The sequence below is a fragment of the Pelophylax lessonae genome (genome assembly GCF_965119305.1).
Source record: "Pelophylax lessonae genome assembly, chromosome: 2".
Taxonomy (NCBI): Eukaryota; Metazoa; Chordata; class Amphibia; order Anura; family Ranidae; genus Pelophylax; species Pelophylax lessonae.
The window spans coordinates 259,400,936-259,424,061 of record NC_138769.1 but is presented as its reverse complement, the minus strand read 5'-3'; the positions used below and the strand labels follow the sequence as shown (position 1 = coordinate 259,424,061).

Below are 23,126 nucleotides of genomic sequence, written 5' to 3'. Positions count from 1 at the left end.
ATTTCTCGAAGTAAAACTTAAGTGCATGTATTACATCAAGAGAATGCAATAACTTTTCCTCCTCTGAGTGAGGATCTGGAAAAAGGAAGGTAGTATTATGTCCTAATTCAAATGAAAGGTGGACACCCCCTTGGGCAAAAAACCTGGATGTAGAATGTAGCCGTAGAATCACCCTATCTTATCTTATACTATCAAGAATGGCTTTTTACAAGAAAGAGCTGCTAGTTCTGATACCCTTTTTAGCCAAAGTTATCACAATCAAAAGGACAAGTTTTCTGGTCAAAAGAACCGTGGGAACCTGCCCCAGAGGCTCAAAATGCTGTTTTTGTAAAACTGCCAACACCAAAGTCCCAAGAACAAAATGGCTTCACCGGCGTAAGCAAACGTAACATTCCCCGGATCGAAGGTCTGAACCAACGAATGGGAAGTGATCGGTTCCTGGAAGAAACCCGATAAGGCTGAAATTTGCCCTTTGCTAGTTCATATCTACCCCTGCTTGAAGGATAGCTAGAATTCTCCTGATGATATATTTGTGGGGATGCCATTGCCTGGCTTCACACCAGGCAATGTAGGATTTCCAGACCCTGTAATAAATGTTTCTAGAGACTGTTTTCCTAGCGTTTATTAGCGTATGAACTACAGGGCCAGATTCACCCTGCTCCTTCAAGATTAAGGGTTCAATAGCCAAGCCATCAAATTTAGAGACTGTACAGCAGGGTGGGTTATCGGACCTTGAGAGAGTAGGCCTGGATGCAGTGGAAGAGCCCAAGACCTTGTCCCTGCCAACCTCTGGATTTGTGCAAACCAAACCCTCCTTGGCCATGCCGGAGCTACCAGAATTACTGGTTTCCCCTCTAGCTGTATCTTGCACAACAGACGCTGTATCAGCTGCACCAGAGGAAAGGCATACATCAGGGAATACTCCTCCCAAGGAGTCACCAAAGCATCCACTCTGACAGCGAGTGGATCCCTGGTTATGGACACAAATCTCTTCAACTTTTTGTTGAACCTGGATGCCAACAGATCTGTCTGGGACCCCCCAGCGTAAGCAGATTGAAAAATCTCGGGATGTAAGGACCATTCCCCGGAAACATCTGTTGAGGACTCAAAAATTCTGCCTCCACATTCTTTTCCCGGAATAAAAACTGCTGTCAGGCATGGCACGTGGCGTCTGCCCAAGACAGAATGAAATCCACCTCTTTTTGGGCTGATCGACTTTGTGCCTCCTTGATGGTTGCTATAAGCCACGGCCGGGGCATTGTTGGATAGTACCCTGAGAGGGTGACCCCCGCAGCCTGGACGTCCAGAATTTCAAAGCCCGACTGACTGCTCGGTTTTCTAAAACGTTGATGGAGAGACCTTGCTCTACCCAAGACCATTTCCCTTGGACAGTGGCTTCCTCCAGAACTGCTTCCCAACCAGAGAGACTGGCATCTGTAGTCACCAATTTCCAGGTCACTGGAAGAAAGGGATTTCCCCTTCTCCAGATTTCTTGTCAACAACCACCAATTTAGACTGACGTACTCTTGGTACCAGAGACATGGACCGGTCCAGAGACTGAAACTTACCGGTCCAGGTAGACAGAATTTTGTTCTGTAAGGGTCTGGCATGGAATTGAGCATAGGGAATTGCCTCAAATACAGAAACCATCTTACCCCAATAACTTTATGCAAAGACGTATAGAAGGATATCTTAGCCTTACTGCGGACCGAACCAGATCCTTCAGGTCTGTGACCTTTCTTGCTGGCAAGAATATCTTTGCCTGTACTGTGTCCACAAGAAGACCCAGATATTCCAGATGCTGGACCGGCTGTAATGCTCACTTTACCAAGTTCGGTATCCAACCCAGACGCTCTAGGAACTGTACTGTCTGGAGGACATTTCGGCTTAGAGCCGAGGCCAATCGATCTATTTGTAATGGATTGTCCGGATATCCTATTACAGATATCCCTTGGGAACTTAGAACAGCCAAAACTGGAGCAAGGCTCTTTTTGAAAACTTTTGGAACTGTGGCTAACCCGAAGGGCAGGATCACAAACTGAAAATGACGGTTCTCTATTGCAAAGCGTAAGAACCTTTGATGAGCCTGGAATATAGGCAAATGAAGATATGCATCCTTGATGTCTATGGAGGCTAGAAATTCCTCTCCCTGCAGGGAGGCTATGATTGAAAGAATTGACTCCATACGAAAAGTACAAATGTTCAGAAACTGGTTTAAAGCTTTGTGATCCAGAATCGGTCTCACATCCCCGTTTTTGGTTTGGGGATTACGAACAGGTTTGAGTAAAAACCCCTGAACTTTTTGTCCTTTGGAACCTCTATCTCGTTTTGAGCCTTCAGCTGGTCCAATGCCAGAAAGAGAGACCATCTTTTTAGGGAATCTGTCAGTATACCTTACCTTTATAAATCAGGGATACAGGAAAACCCGAAATTCCAGTTTGTACCCCTTTGAAATGGTGGAGATAACCCAGTTGTTACATAGTAGTTGAGCTTGAATAAAGACAATAGTCCATCCAGTTCAACCTGTGTAGGTGTGTATGGCCGTAATCCTCCCTCATATACCTGAATGTTCTGATCCTTGAGATGTACGTCCAAGAGTCTTTTGAAAGTAGCCACACTTCCCGCAGAAACCACCTCTTGTGGTAGAGAATTCCACAATCCTGTAGCCCACAATCCTGTAGCCCTAACAGTAAAGAACCCCCTGTGTTGCCTGAGGTTAAAACGCTTCTCCTCTAATCGCATTGTATGCCCTCGAGTCCTCATGCAATCCTTTTGACTGAATAGCTTTTTTCTATGCTGAGATAACCATTGAGGTATTTATTAAATTGCTATTATGTCCCCTCTCAGGCGTCTCTTCTCCAGGGAGAATAAATCAAGCAATTACAGACGCTCTTCATAATTAAGGTCCTCCCATCCCCTAATTAGTTTAGTTGCCCTTCTCTGGACTCTCTCCAGCTCCAACACATCCCTCCATAGGACTGGCGACCAGAACTGGACAGAATACTCCAGATGTGGCCAGACCAGGGTTTTTTATAAAGTGGTAGAATTATAGTTTTGTCTCTGGAATACATCCCTTACTTTATGCATGCTAATATTCTGCCGGCTTTGCCAGCTGCCGCTTGACATTGCATGCTATTGCTTAGTTTATCCTCTACCAAGACTCCCAGATATTTTTCAATTTTTGATTCCCCCAAAGGTTCCCCCACCTAAAGTGTAATGTGTTTTTATGTTTTTAGTCCCCAAGTGCAAAACCTTACACTTCTCCACATTAAACCTCATTTGCCATGTTGTTGCTCACTCTGTTATTTTGTTCAGGTTATTCTGTAGGATATCTGCTTCATGCTATGCAGTTATTGCCCTGCCCAATTTTGTGCCATCTGCAAAAACTGATATAGAACTACTGATCCCGTCCTCAATGCTGTATATGAATAAATTTGACAAGGTTGGTCCCAGGACTGAGCCCTGGGGGACCCCACTTACCACCCTTTGGACACGCCCTTTTTAGCCAGTTCCGTATCCAAGAGCAAACCTTGCGGTCGATGCCTGCAGACCTTATTTTATAAATTAGGCGCTTGTGGGGAACTGTATAACGCCTTAGCGAAATCCAGGTACACCACATCCACTGGTCTCCCCCTATCTAGCTCACAGCTCAACTCCTCGTAGAATGTTAAGAGATTGGTTTGACAAGAACGTCCATTTGTAAACCTGTGCTGATTACTGCTGATGTTGTCTTTAGCAAACTGTACGCTATAGTCCCTTATCCCCTCCAGAAGTTTACATACTATCGATGTCAGACTGACAGGCCTATAATTTCCCGGGACAAGTTGTCTTGGATCGAATCCACCCAAACCTTTGAGAACTGCCGCAGCCTTCAACCCCCCCCACCCACGTGAGTGGGGGCGCCCCTTCACAGAATAGGCTTAGCGGAAGACTTGGCTGATTATTGGGCCCAGGGCTTTTTCTGACCCTGCCCTGAAGGCTTGGTTCCCGATCCAGATGGTTGAGGCCGTCACCTCTGTCTGGAATTCAAAGCACTGGTAGTATGAGTGCTGGGGATTTTAAAAGGATGCTTGCTTTCCTTTTCACAGGTAGCAACGCACTCTTCCCCTTCTGAGATCTTTTGGATATACTTGTCCAGATCATCATCAAAAAGGCGTTCTCCCTGAAAAGGGAAGCCAGACAGTAATTTTTTTACATTGTAATTCCAAACCAAAGGATTCTGCGCATATGCACTGTTATCAGAGCAAACCGTGACATTTGCCTTATGGAGTCTGTAAGAGCATCCTCTGCAAAACATAAAGTGTGAGGGATATCTGACAGATCTTCCACAGACTCTTTGAGAAGGAACTGTTTTGAAAACCGCTTCATATGGTCTTTTAAAGACTGACAAACTCCTATGGCCACTACTGCTGGTTGTATCGCAGATCCTGCAACCGCAAAGGAGGCTTTCAATAAAGATTCCAACTTTTTATCTGCTGGATCTTTAAAAACCTGGGCATTATCCACAGGGCAAGTTAAACTCTTGTTAACCGCAGAAATGGCAGCATCCACAGTGGGTATATTCCATTTCTTAGTAAACTTTTTTGCTCCATAGGATACAATAGGATTTCTGTTCCTCCTAAAACTAAAAGGTTTTCGCTATCAGGACGGTCCCAATCTTTATACATTTCTTGCTCCAAGAGCGGATGCATGGGAAACATCCGGGGACTAGGAGTAGGGCGCAATGAGCCTAGAGAGGAAAAAGACTTCAGCTGTCTCGAAGGGAGGAAATTTGTATTCAGACCAAACATTTCAGTAAAAAACTGAAAAAACAATCTCTGGGTTTGAGAGGTACCCTCTGACCCTGACCTCTGTCCCGGACTCCCCAGAAGTGGAAACCTCAGCTTAACCTTCCATATTGTCACCTTTAGCTACTTCTTCCACATCCTCTGCCCAATCCTGAACTGACTCAGGGGGTGGCTCAGATGAGAGGGATCTATCATGTTTCCTCCCTTGAGATGCTGCAATGATGCCAGCAATCCTACCCTCAAGGCTGGCTAATGCCAATGCCAAATCTTCCTTAGTGACGTAGGTTGCGACAGAAGTACTTGGAGTAGCTACTATGCCTGACAACTGTAATGGCTCAGAGCTCAGATTGGCTAGATGGCTCTTCAGGAGTAGACACAGTGGAAGTATGGCTAGACCCTTCAAGGCCTGACAGTGGCATCACAGTGCCTCTTCCAACTGTGCCCCCCGGCCCTTTTTGGGGCAGACATTGCTTTAAAGCCAGAGAAACTTGAGGTACTATCTTAAGCGTACTCAAGGCTACTGCCAAGCATCTACAGCCTAATGCCGGTAACCTATACCCACAGTGACTTACACAAACCAGCTGCTACTGCTGTGTCCCCTTCTGCCTTTGACAGAGGCTAGTGTGTTGGAAACAGTTCCTTCCAGAACGCGCCAATTTATGCTGTATAGTGCATGTGTGGCGTAGTATGAGGCGTCCTATTGTCACGCCAATTGAGTTGGAACACTCCCATGTGGCATATGCCTGTACTTAAAGGCGAAGACGCTTTGGTTCCCTTTTGCCCTCACAAGCCATCCAGACCAGCAAAGGTGTTTTCCTTCCCCTCCTATTGTGACAGAATTGAAAGAGTGGAAATTAATAGGCTTGTGCTATAGACACGCTATCAAGGCAGAGACGAGCTTATGCACCAAGGCAGAAAAACAACCATATGGGATGAGAGCAGCTTAGGCTGAATCTTGTTTCTCATGGCTGATACCATGATCAGCTCAGGGTAGAAAACAATGTGATAACAATAGGCAAATAAATAAATAATAATTTGAATTAACTTGGCACATGGTCTCTGTTACTTTTTAAAAAGGAACACTGCATAAAATATTTACATTTGCAATTATGCCAGCATTTTTTACCTTCAAGGTTTGCTGTATGAGTAAATATTTTAAAATGGACTCACCAGTCCTGCCGCAGGATTCTGTTTTGAAACAGGAATCCAATCTTCACACATCACGGCAAGCTTTTTCTTCAAGGACTGGGTCCCCTTATTTAAGAGTGGCTACGGCCTTGGACCTGTAGGGCACCCTGCATGGAGTGCCTTTGGGGTTTGTTATTCCAAGGGTCCGGATCCCAGGGTTCAGCGCTTAAAAAGCACAACATTACAGGCAAAACCTCGTATCTGCTTCCCCAGGCTCAGGTACCATCTTTTTAGTCCATTGACTGTTTAAGATGGATCTGATAGTTAACCCTTAGATTCAGTGATCTTAAATCAAGGTTAATAGCATAATCTTCTGTCTTCATTTTAAGAGAATTTGTGGAGACACTCTCCAGTGACCATCACCTTTAAACACTGGCGAAAAAACTGAGGTACTTCCTGTGTGGGAGGGGTTATATAGGGGGGCATCCTTTCTGATTGGTTGCCAGTGTCCACTTAAAGGTGGCTATATAACCCATATGTTATGATTTATGGCTCTGTGTCCCGTAATGTACGAAAAGGTGTGTGTGTGTGTGTGTATGTATGTATGTGTATGTATATATATTCCGGCCTCTGCTGTGGATGGTGATCACCACGGATGCCAGCCTGTTGGGCTGGGGTGGAGTTCTGGGCATGCTTTGTGCCCAGGGGAGACAGACAACGCCACGGCAATGGCTTACTTCACTCACCAAGGGGGCACCAAGAGTGCCCGGGAGGCCAAGGAAGTGGCCGAGATCCTCTCTTTGCCTGAGATGCACATTTCGCAGATTTTGGCCGTTCACATTCCGGGTGTGGATTACTGGCAGGCGGACTATCTCAGTCACCAGAACCGGACCAGGGAGAATGGTCCCTGCATCCGGTGATGTTTTACCTCCTGTGTGCCTGTTAGGGGACTCTGGATGTGGACTTGTTCGCATCCCGTCTCAACAAAAAGGTGGGAAAGTTCGTGGTCAGAACCCGTGATTCTCTGCCGGATGCCACGGACGCATTGGTGGTGCCTTGGCACCGGTATCGGCTGATTTACGCCTTCCCTCCGATTCAACTGTTATCCAGGTTCCTCCGCAGGTTGGCGTCGGAAAGGATGCAGGTCATTCTGGTGGCCCCAGACTGGCCGCGTCGGTCTTGGTACGCAGACATCGTGCAGATGGTCATTGAGCCTCCCTGGTGGCTTCAGCTAAGAGAAGATCTTCTGTCTCAAGGGCCGATCTTCCATCCTTCTTTACAGTCTCTGGCTTTGACGGTGTGGCTGTTGAAAGCCAGGTCTTGAGAGATAGGGGTCTTCCGAATGCTGTCATTTCTACCTTTATTGAGGGCTCAGAAAGCTACACCTGGAAGGCGTATATTGCCTGGTGTGAGTCGCAAGGGTTCCATCCCCGCTCTTTTTGGTGGCGAGGATTTTAGCATTCCTGCAGGAAGGTGTGGATCAGCGTTTGGCGCTGACTACGATAAAGGATCGGTTGTCGGCCTTAGCCGTTCTAATCCAGCGTCCCATGGTGACTAATTCCTTGTTTCGCACCTTTTATCTAAGGGGTGCGGCATCTGGCTCCCCCGAGGAGGGCTCATTTGCCTCCCTGGGACCTAAATTGGGTGTTATCCGTGTTACAATGGCCTCCCTTTGAGAACATCAGACATTCCTCTGCCTGTGTTGTCCCAGAAAGTGGCTTTTCTGGTAGCTATTACATCTGCTCACAGAGTGTCTGAATTGGCGGCTCTGTCTTGCAGTTCGCCTTATCTGGTGATTCATAGGGATAAAGTGGTTCTGCGACCCAATCAGTCTTTTTTTTTTCTCCCCAAGGTGGTCTCGACTTTCCACCTCAATAAGGATATCGTGTTGCCTTTGCTTTGTGTGAAGCCCAAGCATCCCAAGGAATTTGCCTTGCATTCCTTGGATGTGGTCCTGGCGGTCAGGGTTTACCTGTCTGCCATGGAGTCTTTTAGAAAGTCTGATTCTCTGTTTGTCCTTCCTGAGGGACCTGGGAAGGGTTCGGCTGCGTCCGCGGCAACCGTTTCTAAGTTGATCAGACAGACGATTGTTCAGGCCTATTCTATCAGGGGTCAGGTTCCGCCTTTCCCTGTAAAGGCTCATTCTACTAGAGCGGTCAGTGCCTCTTGGGCTTTTTGCCATCAGGCTTCTGTGCCTCAGGTGTGCAAAGCGGGGACCTGATTGTCTGTGCACACTTTGACAAAATTCCACAAACTTGATGTGATGGCATCCTCGGATGCTTCCTTTGGCCGTGTTGAGTGCGGCGCTTGTTTGAAGAGACGTGTTTTTTTTCTGTCTCTTCCTGGGGTGTTTTTTGTTCTGGGTTAGCTCCTGTTTTGCGTTTTGTTGCCCTGTGGGCTCAGTTGTTTTCTGGCCTGGTTGATTCGTTACCTTTTCGGTAGGTTGCGTCTTCCCACCCCTCCCATCTACACTGCTTTGGGACGTCCCACTAGTGAAGGCTGACCGAACGGGCGGCGACTGTCAGAGGACATAAGAGAAAATAGAAATTTTGTAAGAACTTACCATAAAATTCTTTTCTCGGAGTCCTCTGACAGTCGCTGTCCCCACCCCTCTGGTTCTTGGATCTGGGGGTTATTGCCTTCTGGTACTGCTTGCTACAAACTAAGGAACAGTGATAACTGGATCAGGTTAATGGCTGAGGGACAGCCCCCTAGAGGTGTGTCTAAGTATAGAAGGTTTATTATTAACCTTTCAAACTGCCTAGCTTGGTCCTGCAGAGGGCGCCATTACCCACTAGTGAAGGCTGACTGAAAGGGCGGCAACTGTCAGGACTATAATATATATAGAAAATAATTTTACGGTAAGTTCTTACAGAAATTCTATTTTTGCTTGGACATAATTGGATGATAGAAATCGGCAGAGCTTCCCCCTCCATTTTAGAGCTTCCCCTCAGATCTTAAGCGACTGCACTTGTAGTGCACAGTGGATTTGCCTTTAGTAAATCAACCCCAGTATGTCTAGAACACATACAATCCTTACAGGGATTCAATTGCCGCATATTTTTGGTACATTTGTGACTAGAGTTGAGCAGACACCTGGATGTCCGTGTTCGGCGGGTTCAGCCGAACTGGAAAAAAAAAGTCCGGGTTTCCGAACTTTACCCGGACACCGTACCCCATTGAAGTCAATGGGGACCCAAACTTTCAGGCACTAAAATGGCTCTAAAAAACCAATGGAAAGGGCTAGAGTGCTGCAAATGGCAGCAAAATGTAGTTAAGAGCATGGCAAGTGCTCTGCAAACAAATGTGGATAGGGAAATAACTTAAAACAACAAAACAAACAGAAAAATAAAACCATTTTCTTCATCTGTGAAGGACGAGGCCCATATGGAGTAGGAGGGAGGTTGATGTGGCGGTGTAGGTGGAAGCGTCGGTGGAGAGGGATGAGGTAGCCAACACTGCTTTTTTTTTTTAACCCTTTTAAATTAGGGTACACCCCAAAAGAGTGAGAAAGATCAAAAATATAACAATGGCTGGGTAAGGTCGGTATCCATCTGTATTCTGCACAAGGTACGGAAAAGTCCTGTGGGATCCATGCCTGGTTCATTTTAATGAATGTGAGCTTGTCCACATTGTCTCTAGACAAAGCGGCTGCGCTTGTCTGTGATAACGCCCCCAGCCATGCTAAATACACATTCAGATAATACACTAGCTGCAGGGCACGCCAGCACCTCCAAGGCGTAAAGGGCAAGCTCAGGCCATGTGCCCAATTTGGAGACCCAGAAGTTGAAGGGGGCAGACCCGTCATAAACTACATGTAGGCGTGTGCACACATACTGCTCCACCATGTTGGTGAAATGCTGCCTCCTGCTAAGACGTTCCATATGAGCTGCTGGTGCTGCTGTTTGTTGTGGCGTGCTGACAAAGCTTTTCCACATTTTGGCCATGCTAACCCTGCCTTCTGAGGTGCTGGTGGTGCCCTGATTGCGTTGGCGACCTCTTCCTCCTCCTTCTTCTGCCTTGGCCTTGTGCTTCCACTGTGGCCCCGCTGTCAGGTGGGAATGCCAGCAGCATCGCGTCTACCAGCGTGCGCTTGTACTCACGCATCTTGCGATCACACTCCAGTGAGTGAATTAAGGACGGTATGTTGTCTTTGTAACGGGGATCCAGCAGCGTGGCCATCCAGTAATCAACACAAGTTAGAATGTGGGCAGCTTGGCGGTCGTTGTGGAGACACTGCAGCATGTAATCGCTCGTGTGCCAGGCTGCCCAGAGGCAACGAAAGGCTGTGGGAGGTGTATCGTCTGTGTCCTCTGTATCCCCCCAGCCACGCACCAGTGATGGCCATGAGCTGGCCTGGGTGCCACCCTGCTGTGAACATGGTTCCATCTCCTCCTCCATCTCCTCGTCCTCATCCTCCTCATCCTCCAGAACTGTGCCCCTGCTGGATAATTGTGTACCTGCCGTTTGTGGGTGCAGGAACCCACCCTCGGAGCCACTTGTGAATGACTGCCCTGAAAGCCTTGGAAATTATCCCTCTTCCTCCTCCTCCTCCTCCTGTGCCACATCCTCTTCCATCATCGCCCGAATCGTTTTTTGAAGGAGGCATAGAAGTGGGATAGTTAAGCTGACAACGGCGTCATCGGCACTGGCCATGTTGGAGTACTCAAAACGGCGCAACAAGGCACACAGGTCTCGCATGGAGACCCAGTTATTGGTGGTGAAGTGGTGCTGTTCTGCAGAGCGACTCACGCGTGCGTGCTCCAGCTGAATCTCCACTATGGCCTGCTGCTGCTTGCACAGTCTTTCCAGCATGTGCAAGGTGGAATTCCACCTTGTGGGCATGTCACATATGAGGCGGTGAGCGGGAAGTCCGAAGTTGCGCTGCAGCGCTGACAGGCGAGCAGCAGCAGGGTGAGAACGCCGAAAGTGCGCACAGACAGCCCGCACTTTCTGCAGCAGCTCTGACATATCGGGGTAAATTTTTAAGGAACCTCTGCACCACCAAATTCAGCACATGCGCCAGGCAATGGATGTGCGTCAAACCGGCTAGGCCCAGAGCTGCTATGAGATTTCGCCCGTTATCGCACACCACCAGGCCGGGCTTGAGGCTCGCTGGCAGCAACCACTCATCGGTCTGCTGTTCCATGCTCCTCCACAACTCCTGCGCGGTGTGTGGTTTTTCACCCAAACAGGCAAGTTTTAAAACTGCCTGCTGTCGTTTACCCCTGGCTGTGCTGAAGTTGGTGGTGAAGGTGTTACACTGACCGGATGAGGAGGCGGTAGAGGATGAGGAAGCGGAGTAGGAGGAGTTAGGAAATTGGAGGCAAACTGAAGCGCCCTGCAATCCTCGGTAGTGGAAGGAGACGCGCCAAACAAATTAAAAGGGTGTATCTCACACGTACACATACAGACTATGCCGCAATTTAATTTTTTTCACCTGCATGGGTGTATATTGAATAGCGGAATAGAACAAAAGTATATAAAAGGGTATATCTCACACGTACAGACTAGGCCGAAATTGAATTATTTTCACCCGCATGGGTGTATGTTGAATAGAGGAATAGTTCATTCAGGAGGAAACTGCTTTGCAGGTTTTCTGGGAGTGCCCCTTTGCACAGAGCCTGTTTAGGGCCTTGGAACCTGAACTTAAGGACTTTGTACCATAGACTGCCATCACACACTTTGGTGTGCTAAATGGATTATTTGGCGGAACTTTTTCCCAAGAGGACGTTCACGCCTGGCAGGTTCTGTGTTCCTTTAACCACTTTAGCCCCAGCCCTATTTCGGACACTTTTTGTTCACAAGTTAAAACCAGTATTTTTTCCTAGAAAACTACTTAGAACCCCCAAACATTATATATATTTTTTTAGCAAAGACTCTGGACAATAAAATGTCGGTCATTGCAAAATTTTTTGTCACGCGGTATTTGCGCAGCGGTCTTTAAAACGCCATTTTTTTGGAAAAAATTTGAAAAATCACATTTCACTGCATTTAAAAAATACTAAACAGTAAAGTTAGCCCATTTTTTTTGTATATTGTGAAAGATGATGTCACGCCGAGTAAATAGATACCAAACATGTTACGGTTTAAAATTGCGCCCCCCCGTGGGATGGCGACAAACTACGGTCAATAGAGATCTCAATCTGCGACGCTTTAAATTTATTTAACGGTTACCAGTTTAGAGTTAGTGTGTAGCTCTTTTTTTTTAATTATTGCCCACGCTCTGGCGATCGCGGCGATACCTCACATGTGTGGTTTGAACAGCGATTTCATTTGCGGCTCGACTTGCGTATACGTTTTTTTTTGTGCGCGAGCTAACGGTGACGGGGACGGCTAAATTTTTTTTTTTTTTTTTTTCCTATTTATTTTTTCTTTTTTTTTAAACTTTATTACAGGTTTTTTAAAAAAAAAAAAAATCTGATCACTTTTATTGCTGTCACAAGCAATGTAAACATCCCTGGTGACAGCAATATGTCGTGACAGGTACACTTTATGGAGGGATCGAGGGTCTAAAAGACCCTAGACCCCTCCACTACACTTCCCTGTATGCAAAACGCCGAAAACGGCATTTTTGCATACAGCCGTTTTTCAAATCTGCCGCCTTTTGCAGCACAGTAACCCGGAAGTGACGTCATGGACGCCGCCTCCGGGTTACGTCATCGGAGACCCGATCGATGCCGTTTCCGGCATTCATCGGGACTCCATCCAGCCGGCGGACGTGCCGGCTGGGTGCTCGGGGCTCCCGGTGGGACGGTAGCCCCGAGCAAAGCCGCGGAAGGCGGCGGGAGGGGGGGGACGTCCCCTCCCGCCCCCCCGGGTAACGATCGAGCGGCTCCCGAGCCGCATCGATCGTTACCGACGGAAAGCCGACCGTCGGCTTCAAACAACGGTACCGGGATGATGCCTCTAGCTAGAGGCATCATCCCGGTATAACCACTCAAAGTCAGCCGACGTAGAGGTTACGTGACTGGTAGTAAAGTGGTTAAGGACGCTTTATGGTGCGCCAAAAAGTGCCTTATCTACCAGCGAGAGAGGATGTCCATTGAGGACTGTCGCAGACTCTTCCATAGTCTGCTCAGAGACTATAACCTAATGGATCTCATGGAGGAAGAGGAGGTCTAGCGATTTCCCCTTCCCCAACTCTCCCTTGTGTGTGTTTGTCCTTTCAATAAAGCTTCGGGCTTGCACTTCTCCACCTCCCTTTCCCCCACTCTTTATTGTTTGTGTGTTTCACGTTTGTCTTTTTGTAATGTGGCGGTACACTTTATTTGCACACATAATCTGATTAGTAGGGTGTAGGTCCTTGGGACTGTCCCTGAACGTCTTGGGGGGGGGGGGGGGGGGATATGGACTTTTGGCTTGGTTCACCCACCTAGTACTTTGCAGTGTAAGTACACCAGTCCCTTTCAGCAGCCTTGTGCCCCGAGGGATCAGGGTCAGGGTCCTTCCTCTTTCGGGAGGAGGACCATGTGTACACCCTGTGTACTTTTTTATGCACCCGCCGGGTGATAGTTTTGAGTGTGTTCACACACCACGGGCTTATAAAAAAAAAAAACGGCTGGTGGTCCTGGTTTTTGTGGCGTGCCGACAAACCTTTTCCACATTTCATGCATGCTAACCCTGCTCTCTGAGGTGCCGGCGGTGCCCTGGGTGCGTTGGCGACCTACTCCTCCTTCTCCTTTGCCTTGTGCTTTCAATGTGCCCCTGCTGTCATGTGGGAATGCCACCAGCATCGCTTCTCGACCTTTTGGCTAAGATCAAGTGTAGTATAAGTTATACAGTGGGGGCGCTGTGATGTCATTCTGCCTGACCAAGATTGGATGGCGGCTATGGAAACCTGCTGGAGAAATGGGGGCTTGGAAGGTTTGACGTGTGGCCCTCAGGTTCCTTCCTCCTGGGGGGGGGGTCTCTCTTCGGGAGAGCACCCCTGACCTAGTATTCGAGGTGGCTTCGGCTACCATGAAGAACGGGGTTCTGCCAGGCCTTCTGGCTAGGCAGATCATGGAAACCCTATGTCCCCGTCAGACTTGCCAACCAGTAATCGGCACAAGTTAGAATGTGGGCAACTTGGCGGTCGTTGCGCAGACATTGCAGCATGTAATCGTTCATGTGTGCCAGGCTGCCCAGAGGCAACGAAAGGCTGCCCTCTGTGGAAGGTGTATCGTTTTTTGTCCTCTGTATACCCTCAGCCACGCACCAGTGATGGCCCCGAGCTGGCCTGGGTGCCACCCTGCTGTGAACATGGTTCCTCCTCCTCCTCATCCATCATCCAGCAATTTTTCAAAAAGTTATACAAGTGGGATAGTAACGCTGAGAACGGCGCCATAGGCACTGTCCATGTTGGTGGCGTACTCGAAACAGCGCAACAAGGCACACAGGTCTCGCATGGAAGCCCAGTTATTGGTGAAGTGGTGCTGTTCTGCAGCTGAACCTCCGCTATGGCCTGCTGCTGCTCGCACAGTCTTGCCAGCATGTGCAGGGTGGAGTTCCACGCGGTGAGCGGGAAAGCCGAAGTTACGCTGCAGCACTGACAGGCGAGCAGAAGCAGGGTGAGAACGCCGCAAGTGCGCACAGACGGCCTGCACTTTCTGCAGCAGCTCTGACACATCGGGGTAATTTTTAAGGAACCTCTGCACCACCAAATTCAGCACATGCGACAGGCAAGGGATGTGCGTCAAACCAGCTAGGGCCAGAGCTGCTATGAGCTTTCGCCCATTATCGCACACCACCAGGCCGGGCTTGAGGCTCGCTGGCACCAACAACTCATCGGTCTGCTGTTCCATGCTCCTCCACAACTCCTGCGCGGTGTGTGGTTTTTCACCCAAACAGGCAAGTTTTAAAACTGCCTGCTGTCGTTTACCCCTGGCTGTGCTGAAGTTTGTGGTGAAGGTGTTACGCTGACCGGATGAGGAGGCGGTAGAGGATGAGGAAGAGGAGTAGGAGGAGTTAGGAACAGGAGGCAAACTGAAGCGCCCTGCAATCCTCGGCGGTGGAAGATGCGCCAAAAAAATTTGAAAGGTGTATCTCACACGTACCGATACAGACTATGCCGCAATTTGATTTTTTTTACCCCAAAAGGGTGTATATTGAATTGCGGAATAGAAAAAAATTTATAAAACGGTGTATCTCACACGTACAAACACAGACTAGGCCCCGATTACAATTTATTGTACCCTAAAGGCAGGATGAGGAAGAGGAGTAGGAGGAGTTCAGAACAGGAGGCAAACTGAAGCGCCCTGCAATCCTCGGCGGTGGAAGATGCGCCAAAAATATTTGAAAGGTGTATCTCACACGTACCGATACAGACTATGCCGCAATTTGATTTTTTTTACCCCAAAAGGGTGTATATTGAAAAGCGGAATAGAAAAATGTATATAAAATTGGTGATTTTTCAATAGCACATGTGAACACAGCAGTGTCTTATGTTTTATGTCACGGTCAGCAGCAGGCTATGAAGGGGGGAAAAAAAAAAAATTCCCCTTTTAACTTTGTAATTTTTAAATAGCAGATTAGAACAGCACTCTGTAGTAAAATATAGCTGAACGCTGCACACAACAGACTGATAAAAATATATTTTTTTCTCCCTCCTCCTCCTCAGTGGGCTCAAGTGAGGGCAAAAAGATCGTTCACTGCACCACACCCCACACAGCAAAATCGATGTAGATCGCTAACGGACGATTGTTCTGTCCTGTGTCTCCTAATCTCTCCCTGCCTACTCTCTCCAGCCTGTCCCTAAAATGCTCAAATATCTTTCCCTGCCTAGACTCCGACCTGTCCCTGCATTCTTTTCGGGCACAATGTTGTTTTTCCCTGTCTGTCCCTAATCAGCAGCAGCCAGCACCGTTGTGTGCGCTCTCCCTACACTACAGCAGACTGACGCACAGCGCGCTGTGTCTTGAGCTTATAAAGACCTGGGTCACATGCTTCAGCTGGCCAATCACAGCCATGCCATTAGTAGGCATGGCTGTGATTGCTTCTATGGCACACCAGTTAAACGCTTGTTGATTGGCTGTTGAAAGCCCGCCATTAAAAGCGTGCCATTACATACAAAACAGGAAATAAAATTACCGAACACGGATTTTAAACCCGAACATACAGTAAAGTTTCCGTGTCCGGGTAACAAAAATCCAATTATCCGGTACGGACCCGAATAATACAGTCCGTATTCGCTCAACACTATTTGTGACCTGATTTTCATCTTTGACCGTCGTCTACCTCTTACCATATTCCTGGACTATCTGAACGACAACCCCCTAATTTAAGGTTTACATCAGAGGAACACAAGGTCAAGAATAAAATGTTTATCTAGACCTTACATTGTCTGGTTCTGTTCAGGATAAGACACTGACAGTGTGTTTTGTGTAGGAAACCTACATCTAAAAATGCACTTTTTTACATGCGTCTAGCTGTCATCCCACTGAAACCATCAGGGCTATCCTATGAGGGAAATTTATTTGAGTTAGACGTAACTGTTCTTTTGACAGGGAGGCCACGTCACATGCCAGAAACTTGTTTAGGATGGATTTATTGACGCACCAATCCTCAAGAAATTAAACTTATCCTATCCAGACCCCTTCCCATCTTGCCTATGGGAGCTGATCAGAAAAAATCAAAAATTCCCATTTTAAAGGCTTATATGCAAGTAGATGGCAATAAAAGGGGTATGGGGGTCTGGGTACTGCCCTGGGGAACGTATCAATTAAATTACTTTTTTTTAGAACTATCATTTTTTCAGGAGCAGGTATTTTAATTTATGCTTAAAGTGCAACAAAAAACTATATATATATAAAGTAAAGACAGCAAGGGCCCCCCCCCCACAGTCCATACCAGGTGCTTCAGGTCTGGTATGGATTTTAGGGGAAACCAGAAAAAAACAAAACAGCGTGGGTTCTCTGCCACCCCCACCCCCCCCCCCCCCAGCACGCCCCTCTCCGAACAATACTAGGCCACTTACCTTCAACATGGGGGATGGGTGCTTTTGGGAACTTCCTTAACATATGACTCGCACACTCCTCCTCCTTCCTGAACCATACCAGGCCACATGCCCTCAACATAAGGGGAGGTGCTTTGGGACCTCATCCCCACAACCGTGGCCGGTGGTTATGGGGTCTGCAGGTGGGAGGCTTAGCGGAATCTGAAAGCCCCCTTTAACAAGGGGGCCCCCAGATCTGGCCCCCCATGTGAATGAGTATCGGGTACATTGTACTCCTACCCATTCACCAAAAAAGTGTCAAAGTAATAAAAATGAGACAAGTTTTTGACAAATCCTTTATTAAAAAATTAAAAATAGTGTCCCTCGATGTAAATCATTCAATCACACCGCCCCGCGACCCGGAAAAATAAAAACGCTCCACCTTCTGGGGCGGCAGCCCACTGAATGCTTTCTCTGCGCTTTGACAGTTCTTATATAGGTAAGGGGCGGGGCCACCTGGCTACGTTAACCTGGTGGCCCTTTCCCTTCTGATGTTACGGGCTGGTGCATGCTTGGGCCTGTAACATCACAAGGGGTGGGGCCACCAGGTGGTTTTGCCAGGTGGCTCCACCCCTTACCTATATAATAACTGTCAAAGTGCAGAGGAGGCATTCTGCGGGCGGCCATCCTAGAAGGCGGAGTGTTTTTTAAATGTATTTTTTCGGGTCGGCGGGCGGCCCTTCTTTGTCCTTCTTTTTTTTTTTTTTTTTTCCGTGGGGTTCCCCTCTAAATCCATGTCAGACCCGATGGGCCTGGTATGGATCGAGAGGGAGGACCCCACACTTTTTTTTTTTTTTTCCCCCTTATTTATTTTTTTGCAAGCCCACTCCTTAGCAACCAGCTATACACATTGTGTGAAAGTGTGTGTGTTTTAAAGAGAAAAAGAACAAACGCGAAATGCATGTAAAAATGCAACACTTGCGTTTCTGGTGTGGGTCCATTGAAGTCTATTACACGCAAAACAGAATCTGCTGCGGGAAGAATGTCCCTGACCTTTTCCAAAAACGCACCAGCTGAATAACTCATAGATGTGAACCATAGGAAAACACGGTGAATGGACTGTTTTGTGTTTCTGCAAACTGCAAAATGAACTAAAAAACACATAAGTGGGACCATAGGGTAAATTGGCAGCCTTGCTTTGCAAAAAAATTAAGGATCAGAATTTAAAAAAATATTTAATGCAATAAAAAAATAAATTTGATCTCAGTTCAGAGTAATGCAATATATTTGTATAGAAGATATTGTAATCTTTTATATGCATTGGCTACTAAATTGGGTGGAGCAAGGAAGATTAAAAGCTCATTCATTTTTTTTTTTTTTTTTTTTTCTTCCTTTTTTGTATGTTTTTCTCAGTTGGGTAGATTCATCCTCTCTGTACTGGTGGCAATTGTCACCAGAACAGAAAGTGCGCAAGTCCAAAATGTTAGTTTTCAATAGAACAGGAGTTGAAGAGGTGGATAGAGGACTCCTCCCCACTGAGACACTGTAGTCTGACAGTGTGGACTCTGTTGTCAGAATATACTGATCAGCAGCTGCAGCCCTTTGGCTGATCATAAGTTTTCCAATAAGCCCGTTCGACAGAAGTGGATTATTAGATCAACTTCTGTTCAGTGGGAGCATATACACACGGATCGAAATTCAGCCAGACTCCGCTGAACCAGCTGAATTTCGATCCGTTTATGGCCAGCTTTAGTATCTCTTTTTAGATTTCCTTTCAGTTTATATTATGTCTCCAGGACCAAGGAATGATTCCCTCCTGTGGGATGAAGACAACCAATAAAAAAAAATAATTTTTTTTCCATCCATAATGGCAAAAGCTCAGTTTTGACTTGGATGTACTTGAAATTATTATTTTGCAGACCTCTAATTTTCAGTTGTTCTTTGTTTCCGCAGTTCAGATTTGTGCACCTCCAGACCCTATTACAAATGGATCATTTAGCCCTGAAAAGGAAGATTATGAATACCTAAACAGTGTAACATACGAGTGCAATGAAAAAAAATTTGCACTCATAGGACAACCTTCTATATCTTGCACTGCTTATGGAAATTGGAGTTCTGATGCCCCTAAGTGTGTTGGTAAGTACATGTAGGTTTTTTTTCACTGCATTTTCATTTGCACAGAAGTGTAAGTTTTTTTTGTTTTTTTTGTTAGCCAATAATGATATATTTTCAGATTTCTTTAGTTACTTAATTTCACAACATTAGCGGGTTTGAAAATCATTTGAGTATTGGTAGCATATGTACATATTATTTAAAGCGTTATTAAATGCTAAAGCAAATCTTTTTATTATATTGCAACTCACTAATTCTTAGATTTGATGGCTGCATTAGTTTTTTCTTTTTAGGCTTGCTTTTCATCTGGCCAGTAAGTCTGTTTTTAAACTGAACAAGCTCCCCTGCAGATGTAGCAGTTCGAGTATTGAGACTATCCTGACAAGCATGCTTACGATGATTATCTTTTTATTTATGTAAAACCTTTTATACCAAAAAGGTGTTTGCTGTAACTGCGTATAAAGTGTGAGGTGGAGTTTGGCTTCAGTTTGTTGGTGTATTTAAATCTTCTAGTACATCTAACACTACCCTCCTCCCAGACTAACAATGCTGCTGTCCAAAGGTGCCCCTGTTCTGTCATTCAGAGTGGAGGCACTTTAATACAGGAGGTGTGCTACTGGTCAGATCATCAGGTGAAAACGGGGGGGGGTTGCCAAAAAAAAAAAACATAGAAAAAAAGCGAATGAACAACAAGAACTAGGAAGTTCTCTCTGAGTGGGATTTTGAAGGGCAATAGTATAGCGTACAGAAGTGTCAAGGAAGATTTATGTAAAGCCAAATTGTACAGTTTATTACAAAATACGAAAAACTCAAAAAACTGGCTGGAGGACATCACAAAAACTCAACTCAAAAAAGCACAAAAATTAATGTAAGAATACAAATGGATTAAAATTAAAGGCGGTTTAAATACATGAGTAACCAACGTTCATGTCTACTATACACAGAGAGGACCTCGGAAAACCCAGTCCTGCACTGTCACCTCTGTGGATAGTAGACATGAAAATTGGTCACTCATGTATTTAAATCGCCTTTAATTTTAATCCATTTGTAATGTTACATTACATTTTTGTGCTTTTTTTGAGTTTTTGTATTTTGTAAGAAACTTTACAACTTTGTTTTACATAAACCTTCCTTGACACTTCTGTACTCTATGCTAGTGCCCTTCAAAATCCCACTCAGAGGGAACTTCCTAGTTCTTGTAGTTCATATTCAGGCAGAGGCGGCTCTCTAATTAGGCAAATTAGGCGATCGCCGAAGGCCTCGCACTCACAGGGGCCTCGCGGCCGCCTAATATGCCGAGTTACAGAGCCGCCTCTGAGGCTGGCAGCAGGGATCTCCTTGCCATCAGTAAAGTCCCGGCCAGTCTGTAAGCAGGAGAATCTGCTACGAAATCGGGGCTGTGATCAGGAGCAGCTCACCGCGGAATGGGAGCTCACTGACATCTCCTGATCACAGCCAAATACTGGAGCCGCAGCGCTGACACTTCTCCCTCACAGACCACAGACGGGGGAGGAGAGAGAGCTGCTTCTGCTCCTCCTCCCGACCTCTCCACCTGTGCTTGCCCCGCCCACACTCCCCGACAGTTTTCATCTCGGAAGATGAGGTATAGGCGGGAAGAATTTGCAGACCAGGAACAAGAAGAGGAAAGATGGTGCCTGAATCCTGATCTCTCCCTCCATCCATCCATCCATCCATCCCTTCCAGTGAGTACTCGGATCAAAGGGGCACCCTTCCTCCATCTCTTTCCATTCCTTTCTTTCTCCCTCCCCTCCTTTCTTTCTTTTCTGTCTGTCCATCCGTCAGTCTGTCCCCCTGTCTGTCCATCCATCTGTCCCCCTGTCTGTCCATCCATCTGTCCCCCTGTCTGTCCATCCATCTGTCCCCCTGTCTGTCCGTCCATCCATCTGTCCCCCTGTCTGTCCGTCCATCCATCTGTCCCCCTGTGTGTCCGTCCATCCATCTGTCCCCCTGTGTGTCCGTCCATCCATCTGTCCCCCTGTGTGTCCGTCCATCCATCTGTCCCCCTGTGTGTCCCCCCGTCTGTCTGTCCCCCCGTCTGTCTGTCCCCCCGTCTGTCTGTCCCCCCGTCTGTCTGTCCCCCCGTCTGTCTGTCCCCCATCTGTCTGTCATCCCGTCTGTCTGTCATCCCGTCTGTCTGTCCCCCCGTCTGTCTGTCATCCCGTCTGTCTGTCATCCCGTCTGTCTGTCATCCCGTCTGTCTGTCCCCCCGTCTGTCTGTCCCCCCGTCTGTCTGTCCCCCCGTCTGTCTGTCATCCCGTCTGTCTGTCATCCCGTCTGTCTGTCATCCCGTCTGTCTGTCCTCCCGTCTGTCTGTCCCCCCGTCTGTCTGTCATCCCGTCTGTCTGTCCCCCCGTCTGTCTGTCATCCCGTCTGTCTGTCATCCCGTCTGTCTGTCATCCCGTCTGTCTGTCATCCCGTCTGTCGGTCCCCCCGTCTGTCCCCCCGTCCCTCCCCCTGTCTGTCTGTCCCCGTCTGTCCCCCTGTCTGTCCCTCTGTCCCCCTGTCTGTCCCTCTGTCCCCCTGTCTGTCCCTCTGTCCCCCTGTCTGTCCCCCTGTCTGTCTTTCCCCCTCATTCAAGCACAAATCCTTCTTTTTTTTTTATCACTATACAGACCAGGATCCCTCAGTCTCACTCCAGTTCTCCTCTACCCATCCCTAATCATTTACCCACTCCCCCCTTTTTACCCCCTCCTCTTTCTCCCCTACCCCATGGTTCCCAGTCCCATCCCTCTCCTATTCATCCCATGTGATTTCCACAGTACACATCCCACCCACACAAGCAGCAGTAATTAGATGCTCGGCCTTGGGGTTCTTCCTTAACCACTTTATCACCGGAGCATTTTGCTGTCTTACGTCTGGGCCACTTTTTGCGATTCGGCGTTGTGCGACTTTAACTGACAATTGCGCGGTCGTGCGACGCCGTACCCAAACGAAATTTACGTCCTTTTTTTTCACACAAACAGAGCTTTCTTTTGGTGGTATTTGATCACCTGTGTGATTTTTACTTTTTGCGCTATAAACAAAAAAACAGCAACAATTTTGAAAAAATAACAATATTTTTAACATTTTTTTATATGAAATTCCCCCCAAAAAAGATGTAAAAACCAATTTTTTTTAAATTTTTGGCCAATTTGTTTTCTGCTACATATGTTTGGTAAAAAAAATCGCAATAAGCGTATTTTGATTGGTTTGCGCAAAAGTTATTGCGTTTACTTACTAAGGGAAAGATTTCTGTCATTTTTGGTGTTTTATTTTTTTTTTTAACGGGTAATGGCGGCGATCTGCGATTTTTTTTTTTTTTCTTGCGGGACTGCGACATTGGGGCGGACAGATCGGACCCTTGACTGACATTTTTGACACTTTTGGGGGTACCAGTGACATTACTGCAGTAATCAGTGCTATACATATGCACTGTTACTGTAAAAATGACACTGGCAGGGAAGGGGTTAATTTTATTGGAGAGGGAGGGGTTAATGTATGCCTGGTGCTTACTGACGTGTGTGGGGGGAGGTGACTGAGTGACACAGGGACAGATCAGATGTTCAGTTATGCTGAACCCTGCAATCTGTCACTCACTCCTTGTCACTTAGGAGATCCGCCCTCTTTGTTTACACAAGCAGGCGGATCTCCAGACTCGATTCCCCGACGATCGGGGCAGAGCAGCGGCGATCGCCGCCGCTCCTCCCCTGGCCCATCTCCCGTTGTGAATGAAAACAGCGGGAGCCCGCCTCTGGCGGCGAGCGCCGCCTACAGGGGGAGGAGTCCAGCGACGTAGGTCTACGTCGCTAGACGATAACGAGCCACTGTGCGGCAGTAGCAGCACAGTAACGAGTGGTAAAGAGGTTAACCTCTGCGAAGGGGGTGAGTGGGGCCTCATGTCTAAATTCTGCCTAAGGCCTCACAAAGCCTAGAGCCGCCTCTGTATTCAGGGATGTGGGCATTTATTTTAATTTTTCCACCCATTAGCCCAATACATCCAAAAAAATGAATGCAACCACCACATCTAAATAGCAAGCTGCAATACATTACAGTTTGGGCTTTGGGTTTAATACTAATTTGATTTAGGAGTATTTAAAGCAGAACTAAACCCATGGATTTAATGGTTTCAAAATAGTTGTGGTCACAGCATGCCAGGGATGCTAACTGTCACCTTTTGCTTGTGC

General features: G+C 47.1%; 1 protein-coding gene across 3 annotated transcripts in view; it reads left to right on the top strand.

The window, feature by feature from the left end:
* LOC309548571 (complement component receptor 1-like protein) overlaps positions 1-23,126 on the top strand; it is a 588,839-nt gene that overhangs the window by 78,843 nt on the left and 486,870 nt on the right. For all 3 annotated transcript variants that reach the window (XM_082248544.1, XM_082248545.1, XM_082248543.1), the window contains exon 5: positions 18,784-18,966. In XM_082248544.1, the coding sequence (XP_082104670.1) occupies positions 18,784-18,966 (183 nt within the window). The remainder of the gene's footprint in view (positions 1-18,783; positions 18,967-23,126) is intronic.